The sequence below is a fragment of the Medicago sativa genome, chromosome 2 (assembly GCF_051527215.1).
Source record: "Medicago sativa cultivar Bolivia chromosome 2, Bolivia_mono, whole genome shotgun sequence".
Taxonomy (NCBI): domain Eukaryota; kingdom Viridiplantae; phylum Streptophyta; class Magnoliopsida; order Fabales; family Fabaceae; genus Medicago; species Medicago sativa.
In genome coordinates, this window is record NC_140750.1 from 7,494,108 (window position 1) to 7,512,536 (window position 18,429).

Below are 18,429 nucleotides of genomic sequence, written 5' to 3' on the forward strand. Positions count from 1 at the left end.
GGTTCTGGAAATAATGGTAATTCTCACGATATTTGGAATCAAACGAACGACGACGATTCTCACGAAAATTGAAAAATGCGGCAGTTTAGAACGACAAAATTGAACAATCAAAATGGGAAGAAGAAATTTCATGAATGTAACGGATAAATTTAAGGACATTCAGATGAAAGAAATTTGATGTGAAATTTTAATTGTTCTAAACCAGTCTTGTCGTGTAAACTAATTAAGATTGAACAACTAAATATAATTAAGGCAAGATTACATTTGGGGTCCTTTATCTTATTTTTTTTGTAACAATTTGGTCATTTATCTTTATTTTTTCCCGTTTAGGTCCTTTATCTCTCTTAAAAGCACATATACATCTTTTTTCTCATTTTTTATTAAAAAATACATAATTTTATTTCTAAAAATATATTTTTATTAAAAATGAAAAAAAAAATCCAGAAATATGATGAAGATGTTCATTATCTTCATCTTCTTCCTTTGAATCTTCATCATCTTCTTTAAATAAAAAAAATTCTACTAAAATATATCTCCAAATATCATGAATTAATGTTATATTCACCTTCAATCTTCTTTTAAACACAAAATCAAAACCTTAATTTCACAAATGTTGCAAGGCGGATGGTGGAGGCTTAGTCACTGGCGGAAGGGTTAGGCTTTACAAAAGTTAAGATTGTTCTGGAAACAACAAAATTGATGTGCAAAGCTGCTCTCAACTTTGGGGTTATTTTTATGCCGAGTTTGAATATTGAGTTAGAAAATAATAATAATAATATACGGTGTGCCAATTTATATAACTAATTTTTTTTTTTTTGTGATGAAACTAAATCTCTTTTCTATAGGGTTTTGATTTTTGTGTTTAAAAGAAGATTTGAGGTGAACATAACATTAATTCATGATATTTTGAGATATATTTATGTAGAATTTTTTCTGATTCAATGAAGATGATGAAGATTCAAAGAAAGAAGATGGAGATGATGAACATCTTCATCATATTTCTGGATTTTTTTTCATTTTTAATAAAAATATATTTTAAAAAATAAAATTATGTATTTTTTTAATAAAAAAATGAGTAAAAGGATGTATATGTGCTTTTATGAGAGATAAAAGACCTAAACGGAAAAAAATAAAGATAAAGGACTAAAGTGTTACAAATAAATAAGATAAAGGATCTATAATGTAATCTTGTCTATAATTAAATAAAAATTAAAAGTATTAAAAGTTACCTAAAATTGATTTTTTTTTATAGAAAAAATTTACTCATTTATTTGACATTTAATGTTGCCAATGTATATTACATTTTGATTGGTTGATATCATGAAGGGGTAAATACCCTCTAAATAAGAGAGGGTAATCTAGAAAAAACCACAAGCTTGATATTAAGATTAGCTTATCTTCTTATAAAGTTCTATTTTAATTCGTCCTTTTTATCAATAATAACCACTTATCATCCATAATTCAAGCTTGCTTACCTAACATTACTTTGTTTTGCTTTTAATATTCCAATGATACCTTATATATACGGCCTTGAATGAATGATGTGACCTAGTTAACAATCTTACGATAAATATACATCTTGCCAAAGCTTGTACCTAATTAACAATTTAAAAAGTAATATCACTTTCATTTCTTATCTCTATTACTAAACTCACCTAATGTCACATCAATTATGTTTTATGTTGCCAAAACTATAGTAAATGGAGAAAGTGACAAATTCCTATAGAGAAAAAAGAGGTAATGAGAAGAGAAATAATTTGTATTATAAAAATGGAGGTGTTTGATAAGTCTTAAATTGATGGGTAAGTGTCTTAGCATGTGGTTCGTCCAACTATGTTTGTTTAAGATGTGGAAGCTTATGAGGGATATATGGAATAAGATAATCATTTCTTCCTAGTTTGCTTCTCGGATTAATCATATGTGCATTACGACTAAGGTTTGAGATTTTCTTTTTCCACTCTTTCAATAAGTATAAAAATATGTTAAAAACACCCTCCAACATTCCTAAATGTTTGAACATCTAACTCCTTCAAGAACGAAAAAAATGTTTGAACATCTTTTTTTGGTTGGTTACATGAGAGAGAAAAAATAAAAAAAACTAAGTCTTAATAAATGATACTCTTTGAACGTCTGAGAAAAAATTCATTTATCATAATCAAAGAGTCTACACAATTAACTCTCATCTTTACAAAATATCCGCACAAGCATTTCCTACGCAAAGAGTATGTTTCAAAACAAAATTTCAATCCTTCTTCATATAATCTAAGTAAGATGTTATGTTAAATATGATATTCATTTATCTTTGTTGATTTATTTTTTGAAGGAATTTATTTTTGTTGATTATTTTTTAAATCCATGTACAGTGTTTAAAATAGAAATAGAAAATCTCTAAAAAAAAATAGAAATAGAAATATATACCGTCTGTTTAAAAAACGACTACTATTAGTTGGATAAGCAACATTGAGTTTGTAGATAGAATTAAGGTTCCATCATCCCTGCTGAACACATATCTAAGGAGATGTAAAAAGCTTTGAATTGTGACCTAAGAGCATCCACAATGGTAGTTCTCTAACAAGGACTCCTTAAATGGACCTCACGTGCAGTGGCGGAGCCAGAAACGTTTAGTAGTGAGGGCAACAATTTAATCTCTAAACTATCACACTATTTTCAAATTTAATCTTTAATATGTAAATATAATAAGGGATCCGATTAAATTGATTGATTTCATATATTTTAAGAACTAAATTGATGGATTCCATGTTTTATTTGTTGACAAAAACAGAAACTGATTTCATTTTTTTAGGCATAAATGGATTTTATATAGTTTAAGAATTACTTATTATAATTTTATAGTTTGTGAAATGAATTTAAGAATTATCTTCTTGAATTTTGAATTACTACGGTCTTCTTTCCCTAGTTAAAAGAAAGAACTTTAAGACAAAATAAATAACAAATTAATATTCAATGTTTTTTGATTGCTACAGATTGATTAGAAACATTGTCAATCCCTTCTAATTTAAACTTTTAAGTCTTACCATAATATATAGTATAATAATCATCATATCATATAATTAAAGGGGATAAAAACTGATGAGTCATAGATAGTCTTATTTATTGCCTTATTTAGTTTAGTTTTATTTTAGATTTGATTTGATTTTATTGCATTTTATTTTAGTTTAGAATATTTTACTTCAAATTATGTTTTATTTTATTTTAGGAATAAATATATGGTGGAAGGTGCCTTGGAGCAAAAGAAAGAGGACCGGAACAAATACAGCGCAAGAATACGAAGATACGGGACAAAAATATGTCCCCCCAAAGTCAGAAGCTTGGCACGGCCCGTGCCAACATGTGGCACGGCCGTGCCCGTCTCCAGGACCTGTTTTGCTGCTTTTCTTCAAGCCCAAGTTACCCTGTTGCAGCTTTACCGTTTTATCCTTTTAGTTGCTTAGTTTCTAAGTCAGATGTAAAGCTATAAATAGAGTAGCTCTCCACCATAAACAATCATGCTTTACTTTGTTTATTTCAATTGCTATTTTAATAAAAGTCTTTATTTTCCCTTTTACTTTCTTTGTAATTTACTTTACTGTTATTTTCTCTCTTCTTCCCCCATGTCTACGATGAACATGAGTGAGTAGACTTCTTCGTCTTGGGATTATTGGGGAGTCTAATGACTCAATCCTAAACAAAAAATGTCTAAACCCTAATTTCTATGTAACCCTAATTTCTAATCTAGATTCACAGTCTTAACGTGGATTAACAATTATCAAACTGTGGAAGCGAAAGCGGAGGGTTTGATAATCGTTAATCCATCATCCCAAACATCAATTCATAAAGCGAGAGCGGAGTCTTGATGTTGGAACAAGTGAATCTAGACAATAGTTGCAAAACAGTGAAATAGTCTTTGCAACTATTGAGACAAAGAGTAGTTTCAATCCTCTATGCATCTTCTAGTAATCATGTCAGTGAAATAGGCTTGGTTGCTATAAGTAAACTCTCACCGGACTTTCATCGGAAAGGTGAGGGGCTAAGGGAAACCGGTCTTTAGAAATTAGTGTGTAAATCATGAAATTAGATGTTTAGGTTTTGTCTAGTGAAGGATTAGTCATTATGATGAACCAATGATCCTAAGGCCCTTTATTATTATTGTTTTTACCTTCAGCAATCAAACTCTCTTTCATTAACTTTCTCTCCTCTAATCATTCACTAAAAGTTAATTAAGTTGAACAACTCCCTAGCGGAACGATAACTCTACTTACTACTATTACTTTGATAGGCCGTGCACTTGCGGTTTGGCCTTATCAAAAACCAACACCAACTAAGATGTCGAGGGCTGCAACTGCAAGGCCTAAATATAAGTAATTATTTGTATAGGTGTGAGTTATGATTATACTATATAGAGTAATGATATTTTGACATCCATTTGATGACAACTTTGTTGACAACCTTGTTTTTCTCACTTTTTATTGGTCAAAACCAATGGAGAGAGAAAAAGGAAGAGAGAGAATAACAACATCATGTGAGTATGAGAGAGAAAGTTGTCCAAAAGTTGTCAAAAAGTGGTTGTCAAAATATCATTTCTCTACTATATATTTGTATACCGAATGAAAAGATAGTGGGGGCACCAGCCCACATACTACTGAACGTAGCTCCGCCCCTGCTCACGTGACACATCACTTATTTATAATTTTTTAATAAAAGTACTTATTAAGGACTCAATGACTCCAATGGCAATACACTAATAAGGACTCCAATGAAAAGTACTTAAATATGTCTCACTATCTTTACATATTAAACAAAAATAATTTATCTATTACTCATTTTTACAAGTGGGACCAAGTAGTACACATTTTATAACTTCTTTATGCAAGTGAGACCAAGTAGTACATATTTTATTACTTCTTTATGCAAGTGGGGCCAAGTAGTACACATTTTTATTACTTTTTAAACGTGGGACCCGTTAGTTACCCAGAAGAAAGAGGGTCCTTATATAGTTGCACGTTCCTTAACGGTGACTCAATTTTTCTTCCTTCAATGGAAGGTCCTTAACAGGGAGTGATCCTTGTTAAGTAAGGACCCCATTTTGGAGATGCTCTAGGTACTCCAACTTAGATTAATCTCATTATGGGTTCAAAGTTTGTGGGGATGCTTTGTGGGGCCACCAGGTATCAAACACCTAATTATGTTGATTTCCTACTAAAAAAAGCCTCTCTTTTTTTTCCTTTTCAGGGGGGGCTACTAAAAAGTTGATGATAGGTCTGGTGAGAGATTTATAATATTTTTCTAGCGTAAAACATAAACTTAGAGATTATTCATTAGAGATTTTTAAGAAAAACATAAACTATGATTTAAAAACTCTAATTTTAAACAATATGCATGTCAAAATAGCATTTCATAACTATGGTTGAAAAAACATAGACATCATAAACTATGACTTTCTATCTCTACTATCAGATATGATTTTCTTCAAAAAAATAATCAAAATAGCTTTTCACTTTTAGCATATAAATCATTTTTAACAAAATAATTTTTTTAAAGTTTACACAAAAACATAACTAAAACTATTTGAAAAAAAAAAAACACACAAGTCACACATTGAATAAAGATAAAGGTTTTGTTAGAAGAAATAATTGATAAGTTTTATGCAGAAAATGTTGATTTTTAAAACATCAATGTCTTGAACGCATTTGTTAGCATTTTCCATTTTTTTTCTATAACTTTTGGAGTTGCAAATTAGCGGCATTCATGGAAGAAGCAACAGTTTTGGCCTTTATTCACATGAAAGAATGAATGGAAAGCATTTCAAGGTAAGAGACCACTTTCATTTACATTCACTTCACGTGGTGTTACGTTGCTTCAATAGTGTTATAAAGTCCTAATTTTTGTTCTCATCGTTGCTTCAATAGTTATAAACTTTATATTTGATTGTTCTTATGCTTAGAAGTTAGAGCATCACCATTACTTAACTTCTTGTATAGTGAACTATACAAAATAGAATTATGGATCAAAAGATTGGATGCCAAAGTGTGAACTATTGCATGATGTACATTACAACAATCAAATCAAACTGTAATAAAATGACTACACTTCTATTCGTTATGATACAACAAAAATGGCTCTCTAAAACGGTTAATATTTCATTCAATACAACAACAAAAAATTCAATCATAGCTCAGATATGGAACTAATGATGATAAACAAAACTATGCAACATTCCATATATTTTTTGATACGACTAAGCTAAGTGCGATGAGCTAGCAGTATCAAACTATATATGGTATACTTCTAATTCAATGAACTCAAACCTTGATTAACCTACATTGGTTCCCAAGGCAAAATTCAAATCACAATGAAAGTGTTGACAACTTGAGATGCATAACCATCAATTTCACAGCCTTAAAGCTTGGACTCGATTCTAAAAAATAGTAACTTCGTAAGAACTAAACAACAATCCACAAACATAACCAACTAACTTGGTATATAACCAAACCAGGTTCTGATCTATTTTCTACGACAGGTTGCACACAAAAACCAGGTTCTGATTTATTTTCAAGCAGACACGAAAGAAAGTAAGAAAACTAGTGACATGGGGTATATGATTAGATATTGGCAACCTTCTACTCCACCGTGAACTAATACTTGAAAATAGTATGAAACTCCAACGATGATTGGCGCCGGCACTAAAAGAAGAAGTTCAAGGTCCTCCATATTGTAAGGTTTGAGATAGTGACCAAATTGGTGTTAGTTTGACAAAAATAAGAGAAAACATATATATGTGCCTCAAAATTCAGCTCATATTTGTTTCCCTTTGATTTTATTAAAACAACACCGATTAGGTCACCATCTCAGTCGTGGTGACAAAATAAAAACCGCAAACTTACACTTCTAGAGAAAGGCGTCAGCATCGTTGATATTTTAGGTAATTTCCAGGTACTGGTCCAAGGTGGACCACAAAACTTGCCTAGATATTCATGCCTATTAGAACGGTTTCCTCCTCCAAGATATATACGCTGGGGGTACTCTTGAATCATAATGAATGTATTTACCTATCATCAACTAGAATATTTACAAAAGACATTTGAAGTGGGGAGACATGAATCACCTACTAAACTGATCATACACAAAAACAGACCTTTGTTGTTTCTATAGCCTTTAAAAGAAAATCATCCATCAATCTCAAATTTCTCAAATTAACATATAGTACCAAAACCAAAGACATTTGTAGTACTTCATAAATTACCACTAAATTTTTTTGGTATTTTCTCCCTACTTCCTGTAAGAAGCAAAAGTAATGTACAGGTACGGAATAATGTACCAAAATAAAAACATAGAAAATTATCCACCATTAGCTAAAATTCAATTAGCCTTCTTTGTATAGCAATTGGACATAGAAAATACTGTAAAATCTAATGCTCAATTCAAGGAGCAAATCTAAAAGGGGGACCATCCGGGGGAAAAATGATCAATTATCAATTTTATCATACACAATCTATCAAGGAACAAACAAACAGAAAGAACCTTTTTCTCTTCTCTATCTCACTCTTCAGGTGTATAGATCGGCAATTCAATATCCGAAGTAAAGTTGTGAACTGGTTCAGAAAGCACGCGAAGTAAGGAAGGCCCTTCTGGCAGTGACAAAGCTGAAGAAGTTGCTGATTCCAGTGACAAATCTGAAGCTGCTGCTGATTCCTCCACCGTCAAATTCTGCAATCCAGGTTTCAATTCTTCATTACAAAATCTCTCATATTCAGCTCTGTCCCCACCTTTTTTCTTCACCTCAACAACGACCAAAGAAGGTGTTAGTTCAAATATCTCAGCAGCAATAGTCAATGGTCCCTTCACACCTTCCCTTGTACCTTCCAAGCTAACCCTGCAATCCTTCTTCCTCACAGTAAAACTAACCAATTGAGCAATCTCTTCCAATTTCGATATGATCTTTGAAACCGGTGCAGCAGTCACAATCCTATTCTCATCTCCTTTTTCCTCAAACAAACCAGAAAGATCAAAACCAGGTGAGAATGAAATAATGTCAAAAGCATTCAAACTAGCAGGTCTAGGCAAAGGAGCATTTTTCCTTCTAGTCTCAATCTCAGAATCAGATTCTGAAACTGCGTAATCAGAAATCGATGCTACAGATGTTATCGAAGCTGTATCATCATCATTGTCACCAAAACCATCATCCACATTACAAAGCCTATCATCCTCAACATAAAACTTAATCTGTTTGAACCCTTTTTTAAACCACCTATTCTCCATAATATCAGGTATAGCAATCCTAGTTTCAGGCTTAGTATCAAGAAGACGAACAAGCAGTTTCGATAAATCCGGTGAAAACCACCTAGGACACCGAAACTCGCCCTTGTAAATCTTCTTATACATTGCCATAACATTTTGATCATGAAAAGGTAAATAACCAGCCATCAAAACAAACAAAACAACACCACAAGACCAAAGATCAACCTTTGCACCATCATAACCTTTCCTAGCCAAAACCTCAGGTGCAACATAAGCAGGTGTACCACAAAAAGTATGAAACAAACCATCTTGTCTAATTTGATCAGAAACAGCACTCAAACCAAAATCAGACACTTTCAAATTACCATTCTCATCAAGCAACAAATTTTCAGGCTTAAGATCCCTATGATAAACACCTCTAGCATGACAAAATCCAACAGCAGAAATCAATTGTTGAAAATACTTTCTAGCAACTTCTTCTTTCAACCTACCCTTAGCAACCTTGTTAAAAAGCTCACCCCCACGAACATATTCCATAACAAAATAGATCTTTGTTTTTGTAGCCATTACCTCAAACAATTGAACGATATTCGGGTGTCGAACACGGCGAAGAATTGAGATCTCACGTTTGATATGAGCAACCAAACCACCCTTTAAAATCTTCTCTTTGTCAATCACTTTGATTGCAACACCTTCATCGGTTTTGATGTTTTTTGCATAGTAAACCTTTGCAAATGTTCCATGGCCAAGAAGTTTTCCAACTTCGAAACGACCCAATAAGAGAGTCGATGTTTCCTTCTTGTCTTTGTCTTTGCTGTTTGATGATGTTTTCACCTTGTGTAAAAGCACGTCAGCCATTGATGATGGCAACGTTAAAAATGGGTTCTTTGTGAAAAGATGATGACGAAACGAAAATGGGGTTGTTTTGTTTTTGTTTGAAGTGTGTTTTTGATTTGATTTAGGTCTAAGGTTACGGTACGATGATGTTTTTGGGGAGTGGTGGATGGAGGATGAATGAACGAGGATGTGGTTTTAATTTGTTTGATGTTTTCTATGTGAGAGAAAAAGAGAAAGAGAGAGTGTTTGTGTGTTTTTTTTGGGCCAAGTTAAGAGAGAGAAAGAATGAGAGAGATGCTTATATAAGGGAGAGTATATACCACCATTAACCCTTTTTTTTTTATTTAAAAAACTTAGGTTAATTTAAATACATGTTTTTCGTATATGTTCTTGACTAAATTCATCCATAATTTTCTCAAATTTTGTTATATCCAAAAAGATTTTCTAAAATTCATAATCTCTTTAAAGTTTTATCTTTTTTTTATTTGTTTATTTGTTATGGAACAAAGTTTACGTAGGTTAGGTTAAGAACTCACCCCAGTTTAAATAGACCTTAAGACTCAAAGAACACAAAAATACATACGGGTCATCAATTATAGAGGTTGTTCTGTAAAAGTTGAATCCACATTCTTGTTGAATTCGATTCGGAGTTCACAATTATTTTTTGGTGATCAGTGTTTGAATCACAATATTGCATATATTATGTATTATTCCTACCAATGAGTTAAGTTCACGAGGACATTCGGAGTTTGCTATGATCAAAGCAAAAGTTGACCTCAATGTTACATTTGTCATTAAAAAAGTAAAAAGTAAATTAATCTTTAGTTTTATTTTATTCCAAAAAGAAAAAACTAATTTTTAGCATTGATTATTTCAGATTCTTAGTCGTTTTAATATTATTTTATTTGTTGAGATTTGATTAATCACTGAGTCGATGCCACGTAAGTATTGATCACATTCCTTTTTCATTTTTTTAATTTTGATCTATTTTTTCTCTTCTTTCCTTTTCTTACTCAAAGTTGGTTGCAACTAAGTGTTGCAACGTTTGTTTCGTTTTCACACAAAGGAAGGAAATATTTTCAAGCTGGCATTTAGCTATAGCTAGCGTGGAGGAAAAAAAAGTAATTGTTGGTTTAAATGGAATTGAATTTGCCTGTATTATAAGATTCTCCAATCATATGTTACGCATACAGTTGTCTATACTCAATTGTTTGTGTTTATTTCCCTTTTCACTTTCTTTATAAAAAAGATTCGTAAAATATCCCGCATGCACCTCTTTAGTCTTTGCTAATTGTGAGCCACCAAGAAATGGAAACAAAATACTTTCACTTTTTTTGTTGGAAAAAGCTAAGCAAAGTTTCATTCAAAATCTTATAAAAACAAAAAGAACAAGGTTGGTTGATTACGTGTTGTACAAGAGCAGCCAAAAGTTTCCCTAGTTTGGTTAATTACGTGTTTATTTTTATTTTGATATGAATTTATCAAAAAGTTTCCATCTTAGATATCGTCGTTGGGTCTTACATAATTCCACAAAATTGGTTTGTTAGGTGGGAATTATCATCACTTATAAGCATATGTTCAAGTCATCTTTTATTCAATGATTTTAACATTGCACTAAGAATAAATCATCAACCATAGCTAAGTTCAAGTCATATTTTATTCAACGAGAGACTTTTTTTTTTTGAACAAATCAAAATGATATATATTATAAACAGCAGTGAATCGTCCCACACAAGGCATTAAAAGGAGAAACACCAGCAATATTTACAAGGTCAAGCTGCTAGAAACAAAGCATCATCCAAACAGACAAACTAAATTACGCAATAATGTCCATACAAGGGAGCGGATGTTTCCACAGTCATGGTAACTGTAACTGAAGGAAGCATGCTTTGATTTTAACCATAAGAACGAATTTAGCTTGACTTTTTCAATAAGCACAAAAGGAGTAGCAATTGCATGTTGGGAGACATGGTTGTTCATCTCCTTCCAAATAAACCAAACAGCAGCAACCCAAATGATTGTTAGGAATAAGTGAGAGCACCTTGGCATACCTGCCATTTTCGTAAACTGATGGAAATGATGTCGAAGGTCGCCTAGAGAAACCGCATATATACCTATCCAAAGCCGCACTTCGGTCCAAAGACCGCTGAAAATGTCGCAATTGAGAAATAGATGCAATGTCGTTTCTGAAGCACCACACCATGCTGCACACGTCGATGCATCAATATTAATATCACCCCGTCGTAACAAGTTGTCTCTAGTTGGAAATATGTTGCGAATGAGAGACTCTTTTAACATTGCACTAAGAATAAATCATCAACCATAACTAAAAATGTTGAAATGGAATGATTGGTCATTTTAATTTTTGAAATTGATAAATAGTAAAGATATTTTTGAAATTGAAGAGTGTCCATTAAAATCTTTCCTCTGTTAATGTTTCTATTAGAGAGTATAATGTGACAGTTGGTGCATAGAAGAGTGTTCATATTGCCTCTTCAAAAAACAGAGTGTTCATATTTAAAATCGAAAAGCAATTTCTAGACTAAAGTGAACTGGGCTTGTTATGATATCTTCTCCACGGATCGGGGGTCGATTGATGGAGGAATCCAAATGAGTGTTGGAATAAGTATTTTCAGGTGTTTATTTGGGTTCAGTTGTGGGAAGAGAAGGTGAGTTGTTGTTATAAGGAGTTTTGGTCGTTTTGATGGTTTTTTTAGGCCTTTTGGTGCGAGTTGTGGACGATAGGTATTCGAAACTTTTTTTTTGTCATATGCAATCGAGTTGGAGGATTTGGCTAAACTTTGGTTTCTAGAGTTGTTTGGGGATTTGGTGTTGATTTTTGGTGATGGATTTGGTTTTGGTGATTAGTTTTTATTGATTTTGGTGGTACTCATCAGTTGAATGGTGTATTTATTGGTGTTTTGATGTACGGGGTGCAAAGATTTTCTTTTAGGTGTTCTGCTATATATATATATGACGCGCTTTGCTATGTTGTTTTTGTCTTGCCGGTCTTTGTAAATTGATCCAAAAAATTGAAGAAAAAACAATCACACAAAATTGAATATTATTGGAAGCCCTTTTGTGAGAATTATTCGAATCGGATCAAATTTTACATTCATTTTTCAAAATTGAACCAAACTACCCACGTAAACTATAATACTTATTTTGTTCATTATTAAATATTTAATTGGGGGGTGAAATGCACCTCTTTCGATTACACAAAGTCCATGAGCTTCTAATGAACTCCGCGGTTCTTCTATCATTATGGAACTAATGTCCTCTAATTCCTCAATAGCCACTATAAAATCAAGTTAAGGTGGCAGGGTTCTCATTACCTTTTCCACCACTTGTAGATATGTGATTTCTTCTCCACACATTTTCATTTGATTGACCAATGTGATAAATAAATTATGAGAACTGGTATGCCATCTTTTAATCCTCTTTCATGTGCAACAACCCATACTTTCTTCTTAAAAACTAAAGTTTTACCTTCTTAACTTTGTCTTCATCATCATGATACTTCACTAGTATATATCATGCCTCTTTTGATCTTGTCACCTTTGAGATTTTTTCAAAATGATATAAATCCATATTTTGTTAAATGTAGAACAAACATTTACAATCTTTAATTCTTTGACTCTCTTATTGTTGCGCTTTGTGCATCAGTTGAATTCGTACCCATTTTTTCATATCCATTTTACACCACTTTAAAGACTTCTTGAACACTAAATAATGCCTTCATCAAAGCACTCCATCATTTCCAGTTGTTTCCATCAAGAACCATAAGATTCGATGGACAACTGCCATTAACACATTCATGATTACTTTGCAAGAAACTTTCTAAAATTACTCACATTAACTGATATATGTTTCCTAGAGATTCAACCCTTCACAAATCTTTCATGGTTCCCAAAAATCGTAACCTAAAGGTCTCGCGATGACAATTGTAGTGTCAAGTAATCAACGACTTAGCTAACTAACAAATATGTGTAACATCGATCTTTAACTAACTAGTTATATTTATAGACTAACACTTAATAGATTTTGCCACAGTTGCTTATATTTTATCGTTTTATATTAGGAAAAAGCTTAATGGTGCGATTGTAAAACAACGAAAAGCGACGAACCTACTGTAGCCGCTAGATTAAACACAACAGCCATTGGATTTTAGTTATGTTTCACTTTTATTTATTGTAAAAATATAAAAGCACTGCCGAGGTTGTATCGTGTCCAGGTCGTGCGTAAAAGTTTCGCACTATATAGCAAGGTTCTTTATATTATTAACTTAAATATTGTGTGTTTTTCGTAGAATCATTGTCTGCTTTAGCTTCATCAAGATATGTTGTCAAAAGTGAAACATACTACTAGATTATACAGCTTAATTATAGTGTACTACCATAGTACAATATCTTATTACTAAATATTCTATTAATGAGTTAGGTTTCATCATTTAAATTAATTTTGATTGAGATGAATAAATTTGAACCGTTTTGACAACGGAGCACGTGTTTGAGATCTCCAAACTAAAAAACTACTGTTTCTTTCCTAGTAGTTTATGATTGGGAAGATAGATAGAGAACATGGCCTCAACACGTGTATTAAATGGTGCCAACGTGTAGTAGTGTAATGCATCAAGTAAACAATTGAAGTCGGTTTGAAATTTTCAAATGCAACCAACTCCTACTATTTGGGGTCTCCTCACATCTTTGAATGTAGAGTTTGATCTCTCTTATACTTAGCTGTTTACTAGTTGAAATTTAGTTAGTCCAATAAAAAAACTAAATCTTGAATAATATTCGAGTCAAATGCATGTGTATTTGGATCTCATTTTTTTAATAATATGGTATATAAATAAAATAAAAAAAATTTGAGAGAAGGTATATAAATAAATTTGGAAATGACTAATTTACACAAACCAAAATTGTGTCCTTTACCCGACATGAAAGTGCAACGTGAATGCACGCTAATGGTTTCCTGTACGGGGTAAATAAGATTTGGTATACCTCATTTTTCTGTACGATATCAGTTTTATTCAAAGGTAACAAGACACCTAGACTTAATTAATATTGGTGGGTGGATAATGGATATGGTAGGTGCACTTCTCAAAAGACATTTAGGAAAATATATCAACTTCTTAAAAAAAACAAAAAACTATTTTCGTACGTACCTATATATGTGCACGTGTACTTCTAAGTGCATATGATTGTTTTTTTTAAAAACGGTAAGTTTAATATTATTTTGTTGCAATGAGGGTGAAAATTGAAGTTCATATTTTCTTCCTACTCGAGCTTTGACTAATTTTTTGCTCTTGGACCTAGTAAAATCTGTTTCTTTAGTAGCTCAATTATGCTCAAATCAAAACCAAAATCATCAACGATGATTAAGGTCAAAACACTTTAATCCTACCCATCACAATGCAAAGTCGGTGTTGTTGTTAATTAAGGTCTTTAGTCAATTAGAAGAAGGAAAAATGCATTGCAACGCAACTTTAGAAAGTCAACTTCATTTGTGGTCGGTGATAATGAAGTCACACGCAAACAATATAATACAAGAGTCTAATAAAAATCAAATACCTCTATTTAGTTTATTTGATCTCCAATTTTATGTGAATTAGATGAGGGTTATGGACTTGATATCGGTTTTGTGTCAATGTATCCTTACATCATGCAAGAATTTAAATAAATGGTTGTATTGAAGAAAATCAACATTAACTAACAAAATATGTATGACATGTGAAAATAACATTGGTAGTTATCCATTCAAACAGGATCAACAGAAAAACGTGGTAAAACCAAAAACCTTACTTCAAATTCTGACCTCATGTGAAAATAACGTTACGTGGGAAAACTAATTTAACTTGTACTGGTTTTTTGAAATTCTATATCTTTGTGCTTATTTAAGGTAATCATTATTCCTCTTATTTTCCCTCAAAAAAAAAATAATTCCTCTTATTTGTAATTATTTGAAAGTGTCATTAACTAATTTTGAAGATTTTTTTGTCAAAAAAAAAAACTAATTTTGAAGATTTCATCGTTAAAAAAATTATCATCCAAGTGACTTTCGTTGCATATAAGGCTCCCTCTATCTATATGATAGATGAATTATGCTCTTTACCCAACCAAAAATGTTCATTTCCAACTGGAAAGACTATAATATCCTTGCATGAGTTAACTCACGTTAGTTATAAATCATGCGTGAGTTAACTCAAGTAGGTTGCGTGACTTAAGTCACACACAAGGGTATTTTTGGAAGTTTGGTTGTGAGCAAGCAATTTTTGATGGGAGAAGAGCAGATTTCATGATAGATTTCCAACTTGGGCCTTGGGGGACATCCCTTTAGCTATAAGTGACTTTTAGGGTTTGTTTGCGAGTTTGGAGGGGAAGAGAGGGGAATGTTTGGGAAAAAAAGAATGAGTAAGTGAAAGGAATAGAGAAAAATGGGAGGGGATGGCTTTGGGGGTTAACTTTTCTTCGTAATACAAAACCATTCTCATCTGGGGAACTAAAAAATTGTATTGGATAAGGGTTTTGGAGGGTTAATATAAATTCTTCAAATTTAATCTATGTTGTTGTAATATTTTTAAAATAAAAAATATAATAATCATATGCATTAATTTATCTCTCTAAAAATCTACTCTTTTAAAAAATTTGAAATATTTCTCCATTTTCCCTCATATTTTGCACCCCTCAAAAGTCAAAACCTTTTCCTCCCTTCCTCTCCAAACTCCCAAACAAAACCTTAATGTTTCCTCTAATGCTTCAGCACAAGCGATATGAAAAAAAAACAAAACACAGTGGAAAATAAGGTAAAGAATTGGTGTATAAACCTTGCAATTCAAAGCACATGGAGTTGGCCTTGGCGGATACCTAAATAGCATTTGTTGCATTTCTGATATCTTAGTTACGTGGCATATTTGATTCATTTATCCCTTATTACTTCTTGTTTGTTTGCTGAATAAATTAAGCATGATATTGTACAAATGTGTTCATTCGAAAGAAAAACTTGCACATTTGATTAATCGTAATTGACCCTTGTGAGGCATAAATCCAAAGAATCGTCGTCTATCTACCATATTTGTCCTTATTATTGAATGTGATATGTTATTGAGTGTCTAGTTTGTTCTACTCTACTCTAATACTCTGCTGGTGTAAAGAAGCTTAATTTTTTTACGTATGTGTTACATTTTTCTGGACAAACAAAAGGAAAACTATGAGATGCTTATGTTAGAGTTAATGTCTTTAAAAGTATTTATGAACATTGAATCAAGAAAGTATTTATGAACATAAGCTAGTCATTTTTCAAAAGTATATAAGTTTTACTGGATAAAACGTATGGTTAAACCAAGAAAGAAGTAATAAAATTTGGACAACAATAAACTTATTACTTATAATTTTTTTGTTTTATTTTTTTTAGATAAATTAGGTTTGAAATCGTACTTATCTAATTTATTATCTTTAGACAAACCAATAATGCATTTTAAATACTTAAAGAGATTGGTGCATTTTTCCAAGAAAATAATAATGAGAATTAAAAAAAAAGCAATGGTGCCATTAGGAAAAACTCAGTTCGCTAAAAAAACAACTCAGTTGGTAACTACAAGGTCATTGACACGTTGAGGCATGCATTTGAACTTATAATTTCTCATTTTTTGACATTTAAGGTGTTTAAGTGTAGCCAATAAGTTACCTAACAAAAAATAAACAATTGCGCCGTTTTTTAGAATTTAGATCCAAAATGAGTAAAAAAAAAAAAATTGTTTCTTTTTCTACCCTACAAATTTCTCACGTGCCCTACAAATTTTGGATTTTATAATTTTAAAACTTTAAACGCCCTCAAAAGCACGTTAAAACACCCTCAAAAAACCTCTAATTTTTTGGATTTTATAATCTGAATAGGGTGTGTGGTATGAAGGAAGAGTGGGAAAAGAAATTCCAAACAATAAAAAAGAGTTTAGATCCAAATTTGAGGCTACTTTGATGGGCTTTATTATGCTAGCTTATCAATCTTTAGAGAAATTCTTTTCCCACCTCCTTCCATCTTGTGTGCCCTTCACATCTCCAAATTCACTCACATTCGGATTATACAATATGAAGCATAGTAAACACGGTAAAACAACTATAATCCAAACCATATCATTATATATGCACTGCTCAACAACTTCCCCTCACTTCACTTCCCATTTGCGAAATTTTACCTAAAAACTTCATGGGACTTCTCTATCATTTTATCCATGAATTATTTCTTTTAACTATTTCTCCTAGCTCAATAAAATTCAAAACATGAGTGGTGGAGAGAGTGGTTTAGGAGGGGAGAGAGTAAAGTTTTTATGTTGTGATGAAAGAGGTGTGTGTATGTGTGAGAGAGCCAGATAGAGAGGTACGCTACATAGTTGTGTGATTGTGAAAGTGTGTGTTTTTTACGTCTATACTAAATTCTGATCCGTTTATAACTCTCTTTTGTTTGCATTTATTTGTATCTATGTTCATACCATTTCATATCTGCTTTTTCATGAAAACAAATTCTATAAACTTTTTATCGTTATGCTTCAAAAAAAATAAACTTTTTATCGTTATAATTATTTTCGGACTTATTAATATATTACTCCAATTGTCTACAAAAACTGTCACATGAGATCATTTCAAGAAGTTATAAATGAAAAAAATATAACAACAATGTTACTAAATTATAACCTAATAAAAATATTTTCAATTTGGCTTAGACTTAGATATAACTCTCACGGATTGCGAATAAGGAGAAATTGATGAAAAAACATTTTTTTTTGAGGGAAATATTGATGAAAAACATGTTGGTTTGGTTCAATTTTATTTGGTTGTTATTTAAAAAAAAAAAAATTAAGAAACTTATTTAAAAAATCTTATAAATTTTCTTCTCAACACTACATGTCTTTTGTACTACTAAAACAAGGAAAATGCTAGTGAATGCCTATGCGGTACTGGTTAATGAAGTATTATAGAAATTTTATGTTGTAAAATGATGCATTCAATTTTTAAAAAGTTTCAAAATTAAAATTTTTAATACAAAATTACTATTTTTTGCTTTATGAACTAATATCCTTAAGGGTACTTACTAGCATGACTCTTAAAACAAAAGTGTATCCTATTATATATATATATATATATATATATATATATATATAGAGAGAGAGAGAGAGAGAGAGAGAGAGAGAGAGAGAGAGAGAGAGAGAGAGAGAGAGAGAGAGAGAGAGAGAGAGAGAGAGAGAGAGAGAGAGAGAGAGAGAGAGAGAGAGAGAGAGAGAGAGAGAGAGGTGTTTGACTGAAGATACCCTTGTAAAGTTTTTTTTTTTTTGACGAACATTGTAAATTTTCTCATCTCTAA

At 31.8% G+C, this 18,429-nt stretch overlaps 1 protein-coding gene across 1 annotated transcript; it reads right to left on the reverse strand.

Moving 5' to 3' along the window:
• Window positions 1–7,218: 7,218 nt before the first annotated feature.
• Window positions 7,219–9,390, reverse strand: LOC146944122 (CBL-interacting serine/threonine-protein kinase 12-like). The gene has a single exon (XM_085742508.1). The coding sequence runs from the start codon at window positions 9,091–9,093 to the stop codon at window positions 7,537–7,539; it is 1,557 nt and encodes a 518-aa protein (XP_085598634.1). The 5' UTR covers window positions 9,094–9,390; the 3' UTR covers window positions 7,219–7,536.
• Between the last annotated feature and the right edge of the window lie 9,039 nt (window positions 9,391–18,429).